The sequence below is a fragment of the Procambarus clarkii genome, chromosome 10 (genome assembly GCF_040958095.1).
Source record: "Procambarus clarkii isolate CNS0578487 chromosome 10, FALCON_Pclarkii_2.0, whole genome shotgun sequence".
Classification (NCBI taxonomy): Eukaryota; Metazoa; Arthropoda; class Malacostraca; order Decapoda; family Cambaridae; genus Procambarus; species Procambarus clarkii.
The window spans coordinates 22,524,419-22,549,961 of record NC_091159.1 but is presented as its reverse complement, the minus strand read 5'-3'; the positions used below and the strand labels follow the sequence as shown (position 1 = coordinate 22,549,961).

The 25,543-nt window shown below is 38.2% G+C and overlaps 1 protein-coding gene across 2 annotated transcripts; it reads left to right on the top strand.

The window, feature by feature from the left end:
* The first annotated feature begins 4,222 nt into the window (after positions 1-4,222).
* LOC123746578 (BOS complex subunit NOMO3) lies at positions 4,223-25,496 on the top strand. Of its 2 annotated transcripts, none has more exons than XM_045728195.2 (12): positions 4,223-4,423; positions 6,400-6,499; positions 6,974-7,102; positions 7,609-7,788; positions 8,011-8,164; positions 10,047-10,273; positions 12,672-12,840; positions 14,268-14,400; positions 17,829-17,969; positions 21,748-23,016; positions 23,498-23,669; positions 24,581-25,496. In XM_045728195.2, exons 1-12 carry the CDS (start codon positions 4,287-4,289, stop codon positions 25,229-25,231), a joined length of 3,462 nt encoding a protein of 1,153 aa, XP_045584151.2. In that variant the 5' UTR covers positions 4,223-4,286; the 3' UTR covers positions 25,232-25,496. The 2 variants fall into 2 exon arrangements, with proteins under 2 accessions (XP_045584151.2, XP_045584160.2); XM_045728204.2 differs by having other exon boundaries at positions 4,227-4,292.
* The last annotated feature ends 47 nt before the right edge of the window (positions 25,497-25,543 follow it).

Genomic DNA, 25,543 nt, shown 5'->3' with positions numbered 1-25,543 from the left:
AACTGCGAATAAGTGCATAGAGCCAAAATTTGGGTCCTGAATATGGCTCAGGAATCGAATTTGGGATGTTTGGGGTATTTTGAAAACTGCAGGGGGGTTTGGGCAAAATGTGACCCACCGCCGTTTTCAGTAATTGGCATATTTATGGTATGAAAAGTTGGAATTTCAAACTGCGAATAGGTGCAGAGAGCCAGAATTTGGGTCCAAAATATGGCTCAGGTATCGAATTAGGGATGTTTGGGATATTTTTAAAAATGCAGGGAGGTTTGGGCAGTTTTTTTTTAGTTTAGTTCATTTATTATGCACCCCATACCCATCTTGTGGGCGGTAGTGGAAAGGGTTACAGAGGCACATAATGGGCTCAGGGACTGAACCCCACAATTCATTTAGCTAAGCAAGTTACAATCTTGATGAGCTAGTTACAAAATTCAATACAAGTCATCACATCAACAATGGGTTCGAGATCGACCTCAAGTACAGGTTCTAAATTAAGCAACTGACATATGTGGAGAGCTAGTGTCACAATTTATATGTTTGTCCTGCACACCGCCCCCATCCAGTGGGCAGCGGTGGATAGGTTACAATCACTTAGTTACTACCTACAGTTAGCAAACTGGGGATATTTGGCTAAAATTTCAGGTAGCAGATCATTTTGAATGAAATATTGACACATCGCTGGAACATTGGTTATAGAATTGTCTCTAAATTCACGTATCTTTTCGCACTCCATCACATAGTGACGGAGGGTGTGCGAATAATTTTGTTGACACAGTTTACATTTGGTCAGGTCTACATCAGCAGATAATGAGAATTCCAGAGATACTTGTAACCGAGTCTAAGCCGAGCAGTAGTAACATCTAGAAGTCTGCTGATTTTATTGGATGATCCATAGATGTGTGGCAAATGTGACCCACCGTCGCTTTCAGTAATTGGCAGATTTTTGGTATAAAAATTCGGAATTTTAAAATGCCAATAGGTGCAGAGAGCAGAATTTGGGTCCAAAATATGGCTCAGGTATCGAATTTGGGATGTTTGGGATATTTTGAAAACTGTAGGGGGGTTTTTGCAAAATGTGACCCACAGCTGCTTTCAGTAATGGCATATTTTTGGTATAAAATTCGGAATTTCAAACTGCGAATAGGTGCAGAGAGCCAGAAATTGGGTCCAAAATATGGCTCAGGTATTGAATTTGGGATGTTTGGGATATTTTAAAACTGCAGGGAGGTTTGGACAAGATGTGACCCACCGCCGCTTTCAGTAATTGGTATATTTTTGGTATAAAAAGTCGGAATTTCAAACTGCGAATGGGTGCAGAGAGCAAGATTTTGGGTCCAAAATATGGCTCAGGTATCGAATTTTAGATGTTTGCGATATTTTGAAAACTGCAGGGGGATGGGGTTTGGGCAAAATGTGACCCACGGCCGCTTTCAGTAATTGGCATATTTTTTGTATAAAAAGTAGGAATTTCAAACTGCGAATAGGTGCAGAGAACCAAAATTTGGGTCCAAAATATGGGTCAGGTATCGAATTTGGGATGTTTGGGATATTTTGAAAACTGCAGGGGGGTTTGGGCAAAATGTGACCCACCGCCGCTTTCAGCAATTGGCATATTTTTGGTATAAAAAAAACAGGATTTCAAACTGCGAATAGGGGCAGAGAGCCAGATTTTGGGCCCAAAATATGGCTCAGGTATCGAATTTTGGATGTTTGGGATATTTTGAAAACTGCAGGGGGGTTTGGGCAAAATGTGACCCACCGGCTCTTTCAGTAATTGGCAGATTTTTGGTATAAAAAGTCGGAATTTCAAACTGCGAATAGGTGCAGAGAGCTAGAATTTGGGTCCAAAACATGGCTCAGGTATCGAATTTGGGATGTTTGGGATGTTTTGAAAACTGCAGGGGGGTTTGGGCAAAATGTGACCCACTTCCGCTTTCAGTAATTGGCATATTTTTGGTATAAAAAGTCGGAATTTCAAACTGCGAATAGGTGCAGAGAGTCAGAATTTGCGTCCAAAATATGGCTCAGGTATCGAATTTGGGATGTTTGGGATATTTTGAAAACTGCAGGGGGGTTTGGGCAAAATGTGACCCACCGCCGCTTTCAGTAATTGGCATATTTTTTTTATAAATAGTCGGAATTTCAAACTGCGAGTAGGTGCAGAGAGCCAGAATTTGGGTGCAAAAAATGGCTCAGGTATCGAATTTGGGATGTATGGGATATTTTGAAAACTGCAGGGGGGTTTGGACAAAATGTGACCCACCGCCGCTTTCAGTAATTGGCATATTTTTGGTATAAAAAGTCGGAATTTCAAACTGCGAATAGGTGCAGAGAGCCAAAATTTGGATCCAAAATATGGCTCAGGTATCAAATTTGGGATGTTTGGGATATTTTGAAAACTGCAGGGGGGGTTTGGGCAAAATGTGACCCACTTCCGCTTTCAGTAATTGGCATATTTTTGGTATAAAAAGTCGGAATTTCAAACTGCAAATAGGTGCAGAGAGCCAGATTTTGGGCCCAAAATATGGCTCAGGTGTCGAATTTGGGATGTTTGGGATATTTTGAAAACTGCAGGGGGGTTTGGGCAAAATGTGACCCACCGTCGCTTTCAGTAATTGGCATATTTTCGGTATAGAAAGTCGGAATTTCAAACTGCGAATAGGTGCAGAATGGCTCAGGCGTCGAATTTGGGATGTTTGGGATATTTTGAAAACTGTATGGGGGTTTGGGCAAAATGTGACCCACCGCCGTTTTCAGTAATTGGCATATTTTCGGTATAAAAAGTCGGAATTTCAAACTACGAACAAGTGCAGAGAGCCAGAATTTGGCTCCAAAATATGGCTCAGGTGTCGAATTTTGGAAGTTTGGGATATTTTGAAAACTGCAGGGGGGTGTGGGCAAAATGTGACCCACCGTCGCTTTCAGTAATTGGCATATTTTCGGTATAAAAAGTTGGAATTCATGGGTCATATTTTACCCAAACCACCCTGCAGATGGACTTCAAGTCCATCATCACCCAGCAAAAATCTGCTATCAGAATAGTAACAAATTTTGCTTTCAGACAACACTCAGCTCCCTTGTTTAAATCCATAAACATGCTAAACATAAACTCACTCCACACATTCTCTTGTGTCAGTTACATTTACAAAACCCTGTTCTTAAATGCAAACCATGCTTTGAAACTCTCCCTGGGCAGATGTAATAGGACCCATTATCACCACATTAGAAATAAATATCTCTTTGATATCCCCAGAGTCAAACTTAATCTATGTAGGCACTATGCAAATAATGGGACCTAGTCTATGGAACTCACTTCCTAATGAATTGAAAAGCTGTCCAACTTTTGCATCATTCAAAAATAAAACTAAAAGGTACCTAATTTCATCTTCATAGTTTCCTACCTTGTTGCTTTAAAATTGCACTGTATCTAGTGCTATCCAATTTCGTAATCTTTATGTACCTAATCCAAACAACTTTACCATTGTGGCCATTGCTGTTATATGTGCTATCAATTTGCTGTATTGTGCCTATTATTCTTTGTTTAAATTATCAATCATCTGTCAATCCATTGAATCAAAGCTACCAATGTGCTTTAATATACCTACTAATCTCTCTCATCTCATTTTTTTCTTGCAATGTACCTGTTATCAATATATAAATTCTGCTAGAATTTACCTATTTAAAATTATCTGTTATATTAAGGACCTGCCCGAAACGCTGTGCGTACTAGTGGCTTTACAAGAATGTAAACACCATGCTAAGTATCCTCACAAACCCAATGTACCTTCTTGTATATAAATAAATAATAAATACATCACATTGCATGGAGAACCTTTCCTTGTGTGGAGCGGGGTCGGTGCTTGTTACCCTGCGGGACTCCGGGGTTCCGCAATCATCTGCCTTTTTAGCGTTTCTTTGCCGCGAGGCATATATTAGTTTCTGTGATTGGCGTCACCTGTTTCGCGATTATGCTTGGCGTTGCACCTTTCCGGGCTTCGCGATTAACCCATCACGGGTACACCGGTCGCCGGGGCACATCCGATCCCACGATCGTCGTCGCCCTTTACATCAACAACACAAATAAAAAAGTATAGCCTTTAACGCAGACTTTTTCTCATATTATCGATGAAAAAAAATGAGTTCCTTTTATGTTTGTTATTAATTATAATGTGGACGAAGCTGGCAAATATTAAAGTGTACATTGTCGGCAAGTTACCATAGGGGTTATAGGCAGGTAGTGTTGTAAGGTGCCGGCGAGGCCGAGGCGTCGTCTGCTCGCTGACATCAACATGACGGTAACCTCCATCCTCATCCTGGCCTTTATATCAAGTTTTCCCCAGGTGTCCCTAGCGAACGAGGTCTTAGGGTGTGGAGGCTATGTCAGGAGTGATGTGGAGATCAATTATTCTCAGGTTGGGATCAAACTGTAAGTACGGACAGTAATTGTCTGCATGTTTGTCGGGTTGTCGCCTGGGCAGTGCCGTGTTTTATTTTGTTTCTTGTCAATATTTATCCACCGTTTATGTAGTCGAGACAAAATGGGTTGTCTTTCCTTGTATTCAAATAACACAGCATCCCCCTGGGTTTGTACACTAGCCCAAGGCTGTGGATAGGGGTCAGTGTGGGTAATGTTGACCTGCCAGGGTCGGTGGGCTGGCTGGCTCATCATTACTTAAGCTTTTCTATTTCCAGTTATAAGTCAGCCCGTCCTCTTGAGTTGCCACAACAGGCAGAAAACGGTGTACTAAATCACGTGAACCTAACCTATTGACCCACATATAGAAAACATAAAAATAAATAATGATAAATAATTTAAGCAAAAGTACATATATACATAGAGTACAGGAAGAGGGAGATTTCTAGATAAGACACGTACAGTGCCTAAAGCCACTAATATGCAGAGCATTTTGGGCATAATGTTAGGACAAAGATTGGTGAACAATATAGAAGCTTAATTTGGTAATTCTTAAAACTAAATGAAATCAGAAACATTTGTGAATTGAAGTAAACAAATAGAAATGCAGTCTATTTAGCAGTCTCCATGGTGTAGTAATAAGACGCTCGCCTGGCATTTCACGAATGCTTTGACATGGGTTCATATCCTGGCCGGGGAGAATCTACTGGGCGTCAATCCTTAACTGTAGCCTCTGTTTACCCAACAGTGAAATGGGTACCTGGTTGTTAAACGATTGGCGGGTCGTATTCCGTGGAATTTTCGGATTAAGGACTTGCCCAAAATGCTATGAATGCTAGTGGTTGTACAAGAATGTAAGCACTCTTGTACATTAAACAGTACAGTACATATATAACAAAAAATTATATGACTATATAATGATTGCAATTGCAACAAGACAACAGTAATTTTCAAAGAATAAACAGATGGTATACAAATTGTTATTTTTTGCATGGCAGATATCATTAACAGTACAGGTTCTGTACTGTAATTAATGTTCAACAACAGCAAAACACAGGTTAACATTTAGGAAGTAAAGTTGATTACATACTTAATAAGGTAGTTTTTAGTTTTTCTTTTAAATTTATTGAGTGAAGGAAAATCTTTGACTATAATTAGGGAGGTCATTCCTTGTTTTGGGACCCTTGATTAGCAGAGCATTTCTGCTTTGGTTAAGTTGCACATTTGGAATTATCAATAAGATACAGTATTTGTTTCTAGTGTGGTGTCCATGGGTTTTGTTACAGCCCTCTAGGAACCACTTAAGGTTGGGGGTTTGCATTGCCGTTCAAAGTTTTATACTGTATATATATATTCGGTATAGCGTATACTTGAGAGGATGTGTAGTGAAAATATTTAACATATTCAAAGATTTAGATAAGGGAGCCAAGTGCTGTCTGGGGCTTGAGTTTATTATTATCCTAATTGGTAATTTCATCTGTGAGCATGGAAGATAGCATTTCCTTACTGATTGTTGATGATAGCATCAATCAAAATTCCTGGTCATAGACCACATATTTTTCCTAAAGGTTTCTTAATATATTTCAAAGTTTGGTGTTACATTGTCTCCATGACCTCATTTTCTTATAGTATCAAAGAAATGATTGTTAGTGTGTGGTTCTTGCACCCCTGTATGAATGCATTAAAATTAATTTTGACTTTTGTGCATATGGCTCTTTTTAGCACAGACAAATAGAAATTACATTTTAGAATTGTATAATTTATGGACTATAATACACATTATTTGATTATGAATTAGGTGTGCAACATATTTAGATGCATGTAAGAAAATATGTTTAGATTAGCATTTCAATTTCTCTTTTGTATATCATAGGCAAGACAATATAGTCCAGGATCATCCCGGACGTAGGTTCGAACCATTACACAGCCCTTGTGGATTTGTTCAAGACAATATAGTAATATACTGTATTTCATTTCATTTGTTTCAGATATACAAAACAGGGCAACTTGAAGTATGAAACAGAATGTGCACCAAACAATGGCTATTACTTCATGCCATTATATGATAAGGGCCAGTATATAATAAAGGTAATACAGTAGTTTATTACATTTGTTAGGATTGATTGTACTTGTTACTGTAACTATATTGTAGTGTTAATTGTTATCAGAGTATTTATAAATTCTGAAAGATTTTTTTTTTTTTTTTTTAGGGACCTGTCAATATGTATATAATATTGTCATACATAGCAGTTGCAGTGCAAGATTTTTGTTGCTAGCACTCATTGTAACTATAGGGTGTGGAGATAAATTGTAGAAGCTAGTGTCAAACATTCATTTAGGTCTAATTAAGATGTTTTGTATCTTATTGACACTATCACTCACAGGCATTATAGAGTGTGTCAGATAAATAAAAGAATACTGTATCTCATCATGTAGACTCTAGTTTTTCCAGGTATCATAATGTAATGCTAAATATTGTATCGGATTTGGTTCATAAAAGTATTACCTGTATAAGTAAATATCGGAAAATAAAATTTACTCTGATATTGCATTTCCGAACAGGTGTCTCCTCCATCTGGCTGGAGTTTTGAACCAGAAGAAGTGTCGCTGAATGTTAATGGGGAGACTGATGCATGCAGCCAGGGACAAGACATAAACTTTCACTTCAAAGGTTTTGCAGTGATTGGCAAGGTTAGAATTACAGTATATTGTAACTTTTGAGAAGCGTTGACCAAACCACACACTAGAAAGTGAAGGGACGACGACGTTTCGGTCTGTTCTGGACCATTCTCAAGTCGATTGTGTGTAACTTGAGAATGTCACACACAATCGACTTGAGAATGGTCCAGGACGAAACAAAACGTCGTCATCCCTTCACTCTCTGGTGTGTGGTTTGGTCAACATATTTCAGCCACGTTATTGTGACTCCTCGTCTGCTTTTGAGAAGCCTGAATTGATGGAACTATTTGATTCTTAAAAGCATTGGCTTGTAACATGCCCAAAGTAATGTGATGCATTACATGATGAACATGCTATCGTATATTAGAACTTGTTATTCTTATATTGGCTCCTCGTATATGATTTATTTTGTATGTACAGTATGATGATAGGGCTGCTTATTATCTTCCATCATGAGATCAAATGAATGTGCCTTTAGATTTTCAATGAAAGTTAATAAATTTTGTATGCACTCACAGGTAGTGAGTATAGGAAATATTGCTGGTCCCAAAGGAGTAACAGTGTCCCTGTACAGAGGAGAAGAGGTTATTCAAACAACCCAGACCACCACTGATGGTACATATGTGTTTACACCATTATCATCAGGAAAGTACATGGTGGTGGCCTCGCATCCTTCATGGAGCTTCATCAATGACAAGGTAATGTATCAGTCTAGATTATGAGTTCCCAAGTAATTACATATTTTATAAGAAATTTTTCACCATGAATAAGTAAATTTACAAACTTGGTGCTTTTGTGTTATGCTGTACTGTGTTTACTTTAAAAATATTGTAGCCATTTAAATTTTACTTGGAAAATTCTAATTTTCTTAATTAATTACTGTTCACAAAATAGAAGAAAACAAAAGTATTATTTTTTAGGTGACAGTGGTGGTAGCAGATGAAAATGGAGATGCCGGTTCCTCCATTGTTGTCGGTGGATACATTATATCGGGTAGTGTTACAACTGAAGGCCAGCCAACACCAGGTGTCTCGTTCATTCTGCATGCTGATGGTGCCACTACAGCTGAACCAGGTAATTTATTTGCAGCATTTACATTTCCTTGCTCTAGATTGGAGGTTTCTTTACCAATATTTTTAAAAAGTGTGGATATGGTTACTTTACCTTGAGGTTACCTTGAGGTGCTTCCGGGGCTAAGCGTCCCCGCGGCCCGGTCGTCGACCAGGCCTCCTGGTTGCTGGACTGATCAACCAGGCTGTTGGACGCGGCTGCTCACAGCCTGATGTATGAGTCACAGCCTGGTTGATCAGGTATCCTTTGGAGGTGCTTATCCGGTTTACTCTTGAACACTGTGAGGGGATTGCCAGTTATGCCCCTTATGTGTAGCGGAAGCGTGTTGAACAGTCTCAGGCCTCTGATGTTGATAGAGTTCTCTCTCAGAGTACCTGTTGCACCTCTGCTTTTCAACGGGGGTATTCTGCACATCCTGCCATGTCTTCTGGTCTCATGTGATGTTATTTTTTATGATATGGTTAGAAAAAAAAAGACATTAAGAACAGTTAAATATTGTTTTTCCTAATTGTTGCAGTTCTTTGTATTATTTCAGTATTGTAGGTATATATTATACATGTTTTAATAATTTTTATTTTTATTTTTGTAGCAAAGGGTTTTCTGTAATTAAGTAGTCTGAGTAGGGATACTTTATGGTACTTTATGCTCTTTAGTCAGTTCTGCTGTCTGCTGGACAGGAACATGCATAGACAGACAGACATACATGTTGCATCAGTTCCCCAGGAGTTTTCAAACTGTCTATACAGTTTCATACAAGGTGTTAGGGAGCATTACTTCCAGCACAGAATTACCAATAGTGGCTCATAGGATGCAAATAAAAACCCTGCAGGAACCCTTCTCCCATCCCCCACACCTCTCCTCCCACTCTGACATCACAGCTATTGACATCAGAGTACACTCTTCAACCAACGGTGTGCTCTGGTTAACTACCTAATGACCTGCTTAGAGGTCTTACCGCCACCGCCGGGTTAGAGGACCACACTTGCCTACAAGTCCCTCCAGTCACAGCCCTTTACTTCCTGATTGTTGCATTCTTTGCAGTCAGCAGGTTGGTACCTGATTTTCATGTATCTTTCCCTTCTTGGGAACTTATCCAATGCTCAAGGCTTGGTTTATATACAACAATGTACATGGAGTATGTTCATTGGTTGTTGACTTTTCTGTGGAAGTGCTGAACAGCAATGGCTTATCATCTGGTATAACAACACACACATTCTTTCTCACTGGGTAGGGTCTTTAGGTGTTTGCTTTTCTACTTGTGGCTTGAACTTTCCTTGACAAGTTAGTCAGACATTACCAGTATGTTGTTCATATGTCAAGCATTTCCATTCTTCATCTCTCGAAGTTAGTTGCTTTATATCCTTATTTATATTCTTCATTGAATTTGAGGAAATCAAAGTTTCCTTTCTTATATTGCAGTACATAAGATCACATACACCTTTTCACTATGAAAATTTTACGGTGAAAAGTAAAAATTTTACGATGTATTTTCCTCATAGGAGGAGGAAAGTTCCAAGAAAAACCAATCAAAGCTGTAAGATCTATCCTGCAAGAAAACAAGGCACCCCCAGAATGTTTGCATCTTGATGTAGATACAGTATTTGAGTACAGTACTGTATTTCTGATTATTAAAAAATCAAGGCAAGGTTAATTTTGCCTAAATATTACTTTTTATTTTTAATTCACTTTTTTAAGATTCACTGCCTGCACATTCTTGTGAACAAAAATTAATTTTTTACATATAGGACACATAGCATACTGAATTCAAATACTGTACAGCTTTTGAATTTAAAAAAAATGTTGAAAAATCTAAATTTGTAATGTGGCAAAGTACAATGTTCAATACTGACAAGTGTTACTAATGGATTTTTTCTTTTTATGATAGCATGTATACCTGGAATTCCTGAAGGTTACCAGAACACAGTTGGTGTCCCAGTTGTGTGCCATGTAATGTCTGGCATTGGTGGCATGTTTTCCTTTGGCTCGGTGCCACCCGGCACTTATATTTTGATTCCTTACTTCCATTCGACAACAACAAGATATGAGGTGACACCAAGTCAACTGGAGATAACTGTTAAACATGATGACATGATTCTTCAACACCCCTTTAAGGTAATTGTGTAGAGCTATTGTATTGTAATGAGATTCATATATTACCTTTGCTTTTATTGGTAAAATGTTTGTTAGCTTTAATTAATTAATAACTTGTTAAATATACATTAGAATTTAGATATGTGACAAGAATTTGAACTACAGTATATATGCTGAATTGTGTGGGGTATTTATATTGAATCCAGTTTCTATTATGTACGTTGATATTGGGAGATAATAGAGATGCACTTACCAGTTACTAGTGCTGTGTAATGGAGATTTTACTGGAGTAAACAGTTGACTATCATCTTGAAATGCCATTAGAGTAGTGACCTATATTGTACTTTTAGCTTAAATATGTCTTAACTACTGCACTATAATGTTGGCTGCATGTATTTTTTCAATTTTATGAATTTTCATATACATAACTCATCTTTCTTTTTATTAATGATGATTATTTGCAAGTGCTGTGTCACATTAAAAGACATCACTGATGGACCTGTGAATTTGAAGCTCTGATTATTATTGCACTCTTCATAGCTGTATTATATTAGAATCAATTGTAAGATTATTATGTGGCTATTATCTAAATGTAAAAAAAATTAACAAAGAAAGTACAAGCCCTTAAGTTATATGCTATAGTTCATGTCTTTTTTAATATGGTCTTTATTGTATATTTGTGACAATGATGCATATTGATATGTTGAAAATATAAATACAAGTTCTTAGTCTAAATTATAACTTGGCTGCCTATTTTGAATTGGTTGGATATCAATTTTTGTTTTAACATGTTTACCATGATGTTCTCCACCAGTGGTTAATTAATTATAGTTTCTCATGTAGCTGTTGGTATCCATGAGGTCCAGTTGCCAAACTGTTGTCTTTGGAGCTATACCACTCAATTGCTCTCTTAGGCAGTGTCCTCTTCTCTAGTATATGACTGACTATAGCCAGCGCTGGTTAACATTTTACCCTGGTGCAGTGATAATCTTTTCAAACGCCCTTGCCAGAAAATGTTTAGTAAGGGAGTAACTGGAGAATACTGTGCAGCTTATAATGGCCTCCAGAAGGTTCAGTTATCATACTCATAAATGTCCTCTTAAATGCCACTTGGCCTTGAATGACTAGCTAGTAGTGTTCTTCTAACGGCTAGTCTGCTTGGTCACTAACAACCACCACAGCATGTCGGTGCGTACGTGTCAACAGGTAGCTGGTGCTGTCCACTTCACATTTCTCCTGGCTCTTCCCTCCGGCACAGACTGGCTGCCCAGGATCAAAATTATTCAATTAAGTGACATGTTTATCCCTTGACACTGGTTTCACTGTGCAGTGAGCCTTAGCTGCTTTGTGTGTGCTTCGTTGTACAGTTATTGCATGTCTTTGAATTATATTTCACTGGCTGGTTTAGTTAATGTCTGAGCAGCATTGATTCAGCTCTTGAGTTATTCCACTGCTTATAACATTTGTTTGTACAGTACTTGGTCCCAGGCCGAGGGTCTTGGTACTGGATACGCATCTTTGTATGTTTGGTTACCTCATCACCTATGTGTAATTACGTGACCCGTTCTGCATGCTTATCCTTGTGTCCATGATTTGCAGACTTTTACCACCACCAAGATGTTCTACATGATATACTTTGATGATATTTGGACTTTGATTCAGGAGTTAGAACTTCATATTAGCATTCTCATTCCTCAAGATTTCCTGCTGGCTATCAGTGTGGCACATGGAATGCTTTCTCCAGTGCTCATTGAGCATGATAAATGACTCTCGCTTTACAGTTTGCTGATAATTTATTACTGAGGTAATATTTTATGAAATGGCTAGCTAAGAAATAAGAATTGAGTAATTACCTAAGTGTTAAAACCTAAATGTGGTTTCAGGATGAGAGCATGGTGTCCCAACTTTCCTATAATCTTTGTCATATAATACTCTTGAAATTGCTGATGGTTTTGGCATCCATCACCTCACTTAGATTGTTCTAACACTCTACAACTCTTATTTGCAAAAAAGAGAACTTTCTGCCATCTTTTAGTAACCTTTACTTTTTAAGCTTGAGCCAGGCAGGTGCTAAACAGGTAAGTGCTAGCATCTGGTGACAGTTGGGGGCAGGTGCTACTTAGTGATTTCTTAACACTGAATAGTGCTTGGAGGAGGCTTCCGAGTTGGAAGAAATGAAAATTCTAGAGGTCATTCCAAACTGGATAAAGTTTTCTTCAAGGTTTCCTTTTCAGCAACATAATCAGGCAGTAACATTTGAAAAGATTCTGGCTGTGCCAGGATAATGTATCAACATGGCCTGGCTGTCCTTGGGCAGAACAGGTTGTTGTCTAAGGTAACAGACCTGCTCAGAGAGGAACATATTCATCTTCACTCAAAGCCTGTTTTTTTTTAGCTTCTGTGTCTTGTGTGATTGCAGGTTGAAGGGTTTAGCATGCGTGGCCGAGTAACCAAAAGTGAAAGGGGGGAGGCTGTGGCAGGAGCTACAGTTGTACTGGATAAAACACGAACAGCCACCACGGATGGTGATGGAGTCTACGCCTTTGACAATATTCAGTCGGGAAAGCACAAGATTAAAGTGACAGCAGGTTTGTTGTAGTATAAATGACAATTCTTTTCTTGAAAGTAAATGGTGCATAGTATAATTTTTAAATTTTGTTTTCATTTGGAAAGATTTGAAGTGTGTGTTTAGGAAATTAAGGCTAATGAGTGGAAGACAGTTTATAACAAAGATTTTGTTATTTTTAGGGGGAATTGAACCTTTAAAAGACATTATTCCTTACATGTTGTAAAAGGATCAAAAGTGTGTAAAGTATAGACCGTTGTTATAAAATGCGAAAAAGAAAGCTCATTAATTTAAATTTTTTGCTAGCATGATTTGTAAAATAGTCAAGATAATAATCTAATTGTTTACGGTTTGTACTTAAACATGAAAAAACTTGTAGTTTTATTCGTAAAGTTAGTTTGTTATACAAAAACAATAAGAGGAATGGTAGGAAGGTCACCCACAAATGGACATTTAGTATTTGGTATTTAGGGGCAGTGGTTGCCTTTCGATCAGAGTTGGGCATTTGTGCCCAACCCTTTGTGGTGTTAGGAGTAAAAGTAGGCGGGTTTGTGTATATGTGGGGGGGGTTGTATTTATGTAAGTGTTTTGTGGGGATGTATTTATGTAAGTGTTATGTGGAAGTATATTTATGTAAGTGTAGTTAAAGGATGAGAGGACTCATGGTTAAAGAGTAACTAACTATGAGAGGACTCATAGTTAAAGGACTCATGGTGTCCTGTCTTTCCCATACATTAATCTTTGTCACCATTTGACATTTCAATGCTACCGATAGTTTTAGCATACTAGACTCTTTATTTAATTATTCCATCTGTCGGTACCATGTTGGCAAAAGAGTAGATGTGCATAATTTATGACACATTTGTTTTCTTAGCTTGAATTGATGGCCTTTTTTTCTTATCAGTGTTGCAGATTTAAAAAATTGTCATTCAATTTTGTACAGTCCTATTACAATTTTGTATTTGATCAAGTCATCTCTTTTTTTTTTTTTTTTTCTTCTGTCTACTAGTTTAGGCACATCCAACTCCTCCAAGTCTTTCCTCATAACTCTTTGTGTGTTAAGATCCAGAATCCATTAGTAGCATGTCCTTGTAACTTTTCTAGTTTATTGATGTGCTCTTTGAGAGATGGGCCCCATAACACTGTTGCATATTCTAGTTGTTAAGGAAATGATGATTAGAAAGAACTTCACCGAGACAATATTTGTGCGACGGACGAAGAAGTGTAAGACAATGATAAATGCTTTGACTTTCACTGTCGTCTTACCTTTGGTGTAATCCACCTTACTGTATACCAAAAAACTTGATATTTGTACATATTTTACTGTATTTGCAAGTACTGTAGTAGAGTTTTTACAAAATCCACTGAAAAAAAGAATCAGTCACATCGTTGATTCTATTCTATTTGTGAGCTACTTTTATACATAGTATTTGTAATTACTTCTCTCAGATAAGTATGAATTTGAAGAGGCCGTTGTGATTATCAACCCACAACACCCAGTTGTGGATGATGTGTTCCCAGCCCGGTATGCCGTTTGCTTCTCTGTAACAGTAGAGAAAACAGCCTCTCATACTGGTCCATGGTGAGTTGTTATTTTGGATATTATTGTATTATTAGCATAATATTTACTAGGGCTTGATATTGTAAACTGATGCCCTTGAAACTATTGTTGTAGTTCACTCTTTTGCACTGCAGCTTCTGGAATTATATTCTTCAGAATAATAAGAATTAGGAAAAATGCAGAAGACCTGTTAGCCCATGCAAGACAGCTATATATATTAACCCAGACTTATTCATATTCAGTATATACCGGTATGACTAACCTTGGCTTCAAACAATCTTCATGTCAGCAGACGAGGAGTCGCAATAATGTGGCTGAAGTATGTTGACCAGACCACACGCTAGAAGATGAAGGGACGACGATGTTTTGGTCCATCCTGGACCATTCTCAAGTCGATTGTGACACAATCGACTTGAGAATGGTCCAAGACGGACCGAAACGTCGTCGTCCCTTCACCTTCTAGTGTGTGGTCTGGTTAACAATCTTCATGTCTGCTATGTTACCAATAATTTGTTCCATTGATCAATAACCCTATTTTCAAACCTGTATTTACCAAAAAAATTCTGAAAATAAATATATATATATATATATATATATATGTCGTACCTAGTAGCCAGAACGCACTTCTCGGCCTACTATTCAAGGCCCGATTTGCCTAATAAGCCAAGTTTTCCTGAATTAATATATTTTCTCTAATTTTTTTCTTATGAAATGATAAAGCTACCCATTTCATTACGTATGATGTCAAGTTTTTTGTATTGGAGTTAAAATTAACGTAGATATATGACCGAACCTAACCAACCCTACCTAACCTAACCTAACCTATCTTCATAGGTTAGGTTAGGTTAGGTAGCGTAAAAAGTTAGGTTAGGTTAGGTTAGGTAGGTTAGGTAGTCGAAAAATAATTAATTCATGAAAACTTGGCTTATTAGGCAAATTGGGCCTTGCATAGTAGGCTGAGAAGTGCATTCTGGCTACTAGGTACGACATATATATATAATATATAATATATAATTTATTTATTTATTTATTTCAATTTTCTTGTTCTATTTTGTCTTGATATATTTATAACCTTATTAAATATCTCCTTACAGCATGTCATTGCTAATTTTATGGTTCCTATACTCTGTTAATCTTGCACATCTCTGTTGACACTTTTCAACAATTGGTACATTGTCACTATGGTGCCATAAGTAAAACGTCTTGCCAATCTGTTGGGTAGCTGGCACCTCAAGGTTGGAATGGCTTTGGATCTGCCAAGCAAATACAATGTAGGTTTTAGGCTTTAGGATATATCGTCAATAAGTGAGCACATTAAATTTATGCATTGATGTTGTCAGTTGTGTTTTCACCACGTTCATATAAATAACCCAACCTGCACATAAATGAAAGTGACAACATTTTGGACTCTATCCCACTCCCATGTCAGAACTTAGAGAGATAATACAGGAAAAGAGGGTAAGTGAGGGGGGCAAGTGGAGAAATGAAGGCTAAAAATAACTAACATAAGAATGAAGGGAACTGCGAGAGGCATGATGATACCTGAACAAAGCAAGCAGAAAAAGGAAAATAAATGCAAAAATGAGAAAGGTCAAATAAGACAGGGAACCATTCTTGCCACTTAACACTTTGGCGTACCCAGCGCCCCACCCCTCAACTGTGTGATTTGGGTCCCAGGGTGTCACGGGAGCACGCGTAAATTCTGAAAAGTGTATACTCTCTTCAACTTTGTCACCTTAATTCTCGTCCTACAAGATTAAATTTGGTATCATTGTGTTCGCAATAGAATTCTCTACAGCACTAAGTACATATAAACTCCAAAAGCCCGGCTAATTACCCGCAGCAAACAGAGAAAGTGCGAACGAATTACCCAGGAGCGCACAAACGCGATAAAATGTTTTCACTATTTTCACTCTGGTCACCTCAATTTTCGTCCTAGGTCTTTCATTTTGGTCTCAATGGGTTTGCAATAGAATTCTCTAGAGGAACATCAGCATATAAAATAAAAAACCTGGTCACGCTTCAACCGCCGACGAGATGAAGACGGGCCACGCGTTAGCCGCGAGTGAGCGCTCAGACACCTTCCAGCTACACTCCCAATTCCCGCCCTTTTCAAGTCTTTCTTTCGTAGTTTTCTTCCTGGAAGGACCTTGTTCATGATCACTATCCATCGTGGAGTAAGCGTAGATAGTTTCTAAAGCCGATGTAAGAAATATAGCCACGGAAAATAGCCAAAATGTTCACACGTTTGAGATGCGAGGGGAGGCGACATTGGTCACAACAGTGGAGCGAAAACAATGGGCCCACGGTGTGTGCCAAGCCGCCTGAGGGCCACGAGGCTCAACAAAGAAAATGGGAAGACATCGGCGCGCATTTTAAAACCAGTCCCCAAAAAATCGGATAAAAACCTGATTTTTGGCGATTATTTAAAGTGGATGACGCAATGCTGCGTCATCCCCGGCATTAACGACAGTAAATGGATGACGCAATGCTGCGTCATGCCCGGGCAAAAGTGTTAAGACACTTTGGAGAGCAACCAAATATGATTCATAGGAAAACAATATTTGAGTGGTCATGAAGAGCACTTGCCTGAAGGAACTCATTTGATTTCTCCCGTTCTCTCCCATTTTTCTCCTTTTTCACCAGTGCTTTGAGTAACAGTAGTTTTGTGAGGTAGAATGTGGGTTGGCTTGGGTCAGTGAACCCAAGGGTAGGTGCTACCACCTGATGGCGGGTAGTAGGGGTAGTCAGGTTATTCAAACTGTAGTTTTTCAGTGCCTTCTTGGACAGTCACCTGTTACATCAAGAAAGAGCTCTGAAGGGCTTTCAGATTTCATGGATTGGTCTCTGGTGGTTATATTGGGATATTTGGCTGAAGTAATAATAATAATAATAATGAGTATTGCCCAGTGGTTTCCCCAGACATATGGTTCAGCTTAAGGATGCTAATGTAGGTGGGGATAGGAAAGCCATTAAGCTTAACCTCCGAGTACCTATTTGCTGCTAGGTGAACAGTGGTATCAGGTGAAAGGAATTTGTCTATTGTGCCTACCCTGCCTGGGAGTTGAACCCGGAATCCTCGGTTGTGAGGTGAGGATTTAGACTACTGCACTACAGGATCGTCCCTGCCGGGGATGTTCAAACATTCCATGCGTGTTGTGCAGTATTCTGTACCATTCTACCTGACTGCACATTCTCACCCATGAATATGTGAAACATATTTTAGGGAGTAATAATTATTATTTTCTCAGAACGGTGTTTTTCACATGCACATTCTTATATTTTTTTGCACAAATTTGGAAATTCCTATTACTTTTGTGGATGTTTTGCCTATACTGTTCTGTAGCATACAGTATTTATATACCTGTACTGTATCTGTTTTTCATTATATTACAACATTTAACTAATAGTCTGAAATTAATTGATGGCAAAGTTTTGTTATATTCCAGGACAATTAGTATTCAAAATGATTCTGGAGCTCACTCAGAGCTGCTGACCAACATCAATGGCCAAGGTTGCACTCACCTAGCGGCAGGTACCTATACCACAGCTGTTAAGCTCTCTTCAGCGGCTGATGAGGCAGGCATGAGGTATGTTTTAGAGTATATCTTGGTAGTTTTTATTTTGTCTTGCTTGTTTGTAAAATGTTTGAGCCAAAAACTCTAATCTGTGTATCAGATACATGTATATATGTACTGGCACAGGTGTACATATGATACGGTATATGTATCAAAGCTGTTCCATGTACAGTATAATGAATTCCCTGTGTCGGGGGACAGGAAGCCAGGGTCTATTTATTCATGTTTGGCTTCTATCGATGTTCCACCCCCCCCCCCCCCCCTCTCCAGGTCGAATTACAGGTCCTGCCTAGGATTCAACCCCACAAGAAGCTGACTTAATGCCTGAGTACCTACTCACTGCTAGGTATAAGGAAATTTTTACTTTCATTAGGCATTAGGTGAAAGACCTTTTCTATAAATTCATTAAAAGCAAGCTGCAGGTAAAGGATAATATTCAGAGGTTGAAACTGGGGGACAGATACACAGAAAATGAAAAGGAAATGTGTGAAACATTAAACGAAAAGTTCCAAAGTGTGTTTGTACAAAATGAGATCTTCAGAGAACCAGACACAATAAGAATTCCAGAGAACAGCATAGAGCACATAGAGGTGTCTAGAGACGAAGTGAAACAAATGCTCCTGGAGCTAAGTAAGAACAAAGCAGTTGGCCCGGATAGAGTTTCACCATGGGTTAGGTTGTTATATGACAGAGTGCTGGGAAGACAGGACACCACGAGCGTAGCTCTCATCCTGTAACTACACTTAGGTAATTACACTTTGGTCTTGCATGTGTGTGTGTAATTACCCAAGAGCCAAAGTTCAACCCCTGCAAGCACAACTAGGTGAGTACACACACCATCCTACCCAGACAGGACTGATTCAGTAGAAATTGTGAGAGAACCAAAGAGTGCAAGACACAATAAGGACTTCAGAACACTACATAGAGTATCTAGAATCTAGAGACGAGGTAGAAAAAACTGCTCAAGGCACTAGACAAATAAAGCAGTTAGGCTAGATGTAATCTCGCCTTGTGTTCTAAGAAAATGCGCATTTGAGATTAGCACCGCACTAAACATTAATTTCCAAACATCTTGCAGTCGGGGATCCTTGCAGATATGAAAAAAGGCAAACAGTTCCAGTATGTAAAAATGAAAATAGAAAAGACCCTCTTAATTATAAACCTGTATCACTGACAAGCATAGTAGTAAAATCTTGAGAAAAATAATTCAAATAAAATGGGTAGAATACCTGGAAAAAAGGACATAATGGACAAACAGTATGGTTTTTGAACAGGAAGATCTTGCATAAAAAATTTTTTTAGCTTTTATGATAGAACCACAGAGATCTTTCAAGAAAGATATGGATGGGCTGACTGCATCTACCTGGACCTGAAGATGGCCTTTGACAGAGTCCCACACAAGAGGATGTTCTGACTAAGGTAAAAAAATTGCCACTAGAGAAATGAGATCAGTGATCAGAGGGAATGTATCAGACTGGAGAAATGTCACTAATGAATTACCAAAAGATTATGTTGTAGCACCAGTATTGCCCACTGTTTATACAAACAATCTTCCAGAGGGGGGATTCAGTTACATGAATATGTTTTCAGATGATGGTAAGTTTCTAGGGGAAATAAAGGACTTAAACAATTAACATACTCTTCAGAATGACCTAGAAAAATAAGTAAACAGAGACATGGCAGATGGAATTTAATGTGAACAAATGCCATGTAATGAAATGTTGAATCAATGAAAATAGACCACAAACAACCCATAAGTCACATGAAAAGATGTTTAAGAACTCTGACAATAAAAAGAGGTCTATGTGTGGGTCTGGATAATGAACTGTCACTGGAGAACTGTATCAAAAGTAGTGGAAGAGGAGTCTATGCTACACTTGCAAACTTCAAAAGTGTTTTATATTCATCTGGGAAAATTGAAAAGAAATTTGGAGCATGCAGCAGTTGTATGGTGGTACAGTATTATCTAAAAAAAAAGAAAGGCACATCAACAAAATAGAAAAGGTGCAAAGACATGCTACCAAATGGATTCCAGACCTATAAAACAAGAGCTATGAGGACAGACTTGGGGCATTATTATACAAAGCTAGTAAATAATAGGAAAATTGGAAATATGATCACTACATACAAAATTGTGATGGGGGACAGTGAACATTTTTTAAAACCTACACTTTATAAAACAAGAGATTACAAACTCAAATTTAGAAACAAAGATGTTACAGGGATGTCGATGGTTTGAACAATTTTAGTGAGAATTGATGAAGCCAAAACCATCAGCAGTTTCAAAGTCATTAGGTAATTTTATGCAGGCGATGAGTCGCAATAACATGGCTGAAGTCGTTTGACCAGACCACACACTAGAAGGTGAAGGGACGACGACGTTTCGGTCCGTCCTGGACCATTCTCACAATCGACTTGAGAGTGGTCCAGGACGGACCGAAACGTCGTCGTCCCTTCACCTTCTAGTGTGTGGTCTGGTCAAAGGTAATTTTATACACCAGCCGGCCCACATACATATTAATTTTGTTATATAATGTAGTTGCATTACTGTACTGGACTGAATTACAGACCATAGATCTCCCCACCCACTTGCCCTTACATCTGATTGGCCACCCACACAATTGTTTGACTGATGATTTTAATACCACTATGATAGTTAAGGATTGTCATTTTAAGTATAATCTTGCACTGTATTTCTGTTTTTGACCAGGTGAGGAAGGTGTCATCACTTAAAATACCTATAACCTGACACTGGATTATATTATAAATTAATATTATACTCCAGCTCGACTGGTAGGCTTATTTACAATACAGTATACAGTATTAAGTTAAATTTTTAGTGTATTTGGTTACATAAAAATCAAAGTGGATTTTCTATTGTATTTAAGGTTGCCCAGTTTGCATATGCATTATGTGTGTCTTGCATACAGGCATCAATATGTAGAACTACTTGAGTAATAATTGCAGTATTATTAAATAAATATTAATTTTGCATCAATGCATGATGCTGGATTCATATGGGCCATGAGTGATTTGAATATAAATTCCTGTTTTAAGAAAGTTGAATGCTTAAGTGCAATTTTTCACTCGGTCTTGTGGCTCGCTGGTTTTCTCGCTCAGGGCCTTATGAGCAATATCGACCTAGGTTCTGTCCTTGGTAATCTTTAACCGATCACCTATGTTCACCTGGCAGCGATTGGGAATCTGGTCATAAGTCAATTGGCAGTATGTTTTCCCAAGAAAAACTAGTAGAAAGCCTGTTACAGGAGTGTGGAACTCATTTGCTCCTGCACACACCTGAGTAACAAAAGAAAAAGGTTTTGGCAATATTGTCTGAAATTTAACTAATAGTGATACTACAGGAGGGTTATATAACCAATACCAATAAACAAGTACACCTCTAATTGTAACCCAATTGGAAAAAACTCTGCCAGCCAAAATACAGGTATTCAAATCAAAATACATACCTTCAGTTTGATTTTCATTATTTTAAATTTCAGTAAGAGGATAATAGGAAATCTGGGCAGTAGTCAATAAGTATACAGTATTTTGTAAAATTTGATATAAAATTATTAGAACTTTCTTCCCACCATTAGAAAGAAATGTTTTATGAAAGAAAACTGAATTTTTGGGAATATCTTTCAAGTGCACTAGGAAATTTAGCTAATTTAGGATGTACAGTTAAAGGGCTAATGTATTTATACATTTGTTAATCAATGTGTAACCTCTTCTGTACAACAGGATATACAGTACATACCGAATATTTAAAGAGTCCCTTTTCATTTTTCAGATTTGGGCCTCTTGAGCATGTATTCACAGTCGAGTCAGATCCAATTGGTGAATTGACTTTTTCCCAATTCTTAGGGGAGATCACTGGAAAGATATCCTGCTTGGAGAAGTGCCCTGATCTAACTGTGATTCTTAGATTTGCTCAAGGGGGTTCTGGCACTCCTCGCAGCACAGTTGCTGTTGATGGAAAGTTTTCCCTAACCGAAGTTGTTCCTGGCTCTTATCAACTAAGCGTGCAGAAAGATGAATGGTGCTGGAAGCTCAAGACAATACCTGTAATTGTGAACACACACAATGTTCAAGTTTCACTTGAACAGGTAGGCTACCAGCTTACCCTAGCATCATCTCATGAAACTACCTTAAGTTATACCACCAGCACTGGAGCTTCTGGAACTGTTGTTGCTCAGAAAGGCAGCACACTAGTGTGTATGTCAGCTTCTGGCATATATACTCTCACACCTGTTGGTTGTCACAAGTTTGGATCATCACAAATACAGTGGGACACTTCTTCTCCAAATTTAGTCACTCTGTCAGCCACTAAACACCAATTAACTGGTGCTGTGAGATCTTCAGAAGCAGCACCTTTTACTGTTGCAGTGAAATCTAGCAGCCAGGTTAGCATTTTAGGACCTCTGAATCCATCTCCAGAAGTTCCGCACCTTTATGTGTTTGAACACTGGGTTCGTGAAGGTGAAACTGTGACTCTGACTCCTGGTTCTCCTACTAATTTGTATCAGTATGAGCCAGCATCCCATACCCTTACTATGCCAGCAGACTGTGTGCTCAATATAGTCACTTTTCAGGCAGAACGTGCACTTTTCATTCATGGTTCCGTGACGCCTGGTATTGGTGGTGTGACCATAAATGTAGAAGGCAATGGAAATGTCTACACATACACTACTGATGCCGCTGGGAAATACACTGCCGGTCCCTTGGACAACTCTGTAGAGTATTCTGTTACAGCTGAAAAGAAAGGCTATGTGATGAATGCTTTAAGTGAAAAAGGGAATTTTGAAGCTTACAAACTGGCAGAAGTTGTTGTGTTAGTTAAAGATGATAATGGAGCTTCTTTACCTGGGGTTTTAGTATCTATGTCCGGAGGAAAAAGCTATCGGCAAAATAGTCTGACGGAGAATGATGGTACCATTGGCTTTTTCTCCTTGACTCCTGGTGACTACTTTCTCCGTCCCATGATGAAGGAGTACACATTTGACCCACCTTCCAAGATGGTTACTGTAGATGAAGGTGCTACTATTATGATGAGCATCAGGTGAGATATGATCTTTCTGTTGTATTTTTTATTTAACCTTTATATCATCTCCCATTTATATTAAGTAGAGAAATGCCAAGTTAGGTATAATGTACATTGATATCAGGAGGTAAACCTTAAATACCTTATGAGATAACTTAGGGTTTTGTAAATCTTATGAGAGCAGTCAGCTGGTGAAAAGTATTTTTGACTAACACTTCATGTATGTTTGCTCATTTTTGCAATGGTACTTATGATACTTATATAAATGTAAGAAAAATATATTGAATGTACAACATTTGTAATTAATGAAAATATAGTCATAGTTGTTTTTTGTAGTACATTTTCTAGTAAAGTTTTATTTTGTAACGGATGGTTCTGAAAATAAGTAATACATACCCTGTTTATGTTTTACTGCAGGCTTATTTGAAATAAGATTTAATTACTGTACAGTGTTTGAAAGATGTATGTTACTGCAGCTATAACCTTTGCCATTTCACAGTGGGTCACGTGTGGCATACAGTGTATATGGACAAACTGTTTCCTTGATCGGAGAGCCAGAATCCAATGTGGTGGTTGAGGCTGTGGGCAAAAGCCTCGAGTGTGAACAATACCAAGAGGAGGCTGTGTCTGATGAACAGGGCAACTTCAGGATAAGAGGACTACTGCCAAAGGTAAATAACTATATTATTTTGATATCATTGAGACATGCAAATGCTACCAAACCCCTGGACTTTCACAGGCATACTGGGAACCAGGATCAGAATGTGGTTCACTCGTCTAGGTCACTGAATCCTAGAAATTTGAGACCTCCCTATATCCTCGGTGAGCAATCCAAATTCTGATCCTGGTTTCCAGGGGCCCCACTTCTGTTAATATTTCTTGGAGGTACCAGAGCCTTAAGTAGTGGGACCACCACTACTTAAGCTATCAAGGACCTCCCTAGAAAAGGTTTTCATTACATTCATCAATTGATTTTTTGTTCCATTCATGGTGTTGTTCAGTACATAACTGTTGGAAGGATGAATGACCTGCTAATACCAATAACAAATTATGTATCATCAATGGCAAACTATTCTGTTGGCCATCTTCAAACTATAATAGGAAGTTGGGAAATGTCCCTGGCTTATCTACTTATTGGCCCCACACAGTCAACTCGTGGGCACTCAATAAAAAATAAATGTGCTCCTTACTGTCCAAATTCAATTTTCACTTACAGTAATCTGTTTCCTGGTTGAATGTTCTGGTTTTCAAAGATTGGAAATTTTGCTTCCCAGCTTTATGCTAATTCATATTTTGTTATCATCAGTGATTCAGACTCCTTCAACATAGCTAAACTTAGTACTGTATTGTGTAGCCAACCTGGCTTAGTACTTTTTATGATTATTTGCTGCAAAATGATAAAAAAAATAACCTAGAATATGTGTTTGAAATATAAGGAAAAAGGAAATAAGGAAAAAAATTGGGTATTACAAGCCATCCACATTATCTTGAAAGCAGTGTTAAAAGATTGTGGAGCATAAAATTTAGTTTATTGGAAATGGATTAATTTAGATATGTATATTGTGCTTTTTTTTCTCTCCAGTGTCAGTATGAGCTGAGACTGAAGGCTGGAAGTGGAATTAATTTGCATGTCCAACGAACTTTGCCCGCTACACGCACAGTTCACACTGATAATGAGGATGTTCAAGACTTGAAGCTCATCGTATTGCGAACTTTCAATCAGATGGACGTTGCCGCCAAAGTGGACACTGACCCTCAGCACCTTTCATCTTTAGTGGCACACCTATATCGCGAAGACCTTCCAGACTCTCCAATTCACACTGTCAAGCTTGGTCTTCATCCATACTTTATGCTGCCTCCAATGACTGCCGATAAACGCACATATTACTTACGCTTGGAATCTAACCTGCCTTCATCTCAGTATCAGTATTCTACCCCAGAAATCACCTTCGTTGCAGATTCTGCATTTAAACACCTGAATCTTGGCTTCAAGCCAACCTTAAGAGGTGTAGATGCAGAGATGAGCCAAGGAACAGTAGTGGGGTTTGCTATTGCTATTGTTTTAGTTACTATAGCTTTTAATTATGATAAAATGGGGCCTATGGCAGAAAGATTTTCAGATATAATAACTAATATCTCGACACCTAGAACAACACAAAAATCTTCGTCTGTTTCGTCGGATATACCTACTATTGAAGCAGTAAAGAAGAAGGCAAAGTCAAGAAAAGTGTAGCAGTCATGTGTATTGGTAAGTGCACTCAAGTTAGAATTTATTTATAAATGCCAATATCAATCGGTGATAATTATGTAAATACATGCATCATGTGTTTGAAGTTAAGAATGAATTTATTCAGATTTGTTCGTTATGTGTTATAAAATTAATGCAGTGTTTAAGGTGTGTGGATATTATGTACTCAGAATTTCAAATAATATACATAGGGTTACTGGAAGTTTTTGTGTATGTGAAAAAATTAATAAATATTTAGTGATTAATAAAATTATCTTGTTATTCTTTTTGAGATTGTGTAACTTCTCTGCCACAATG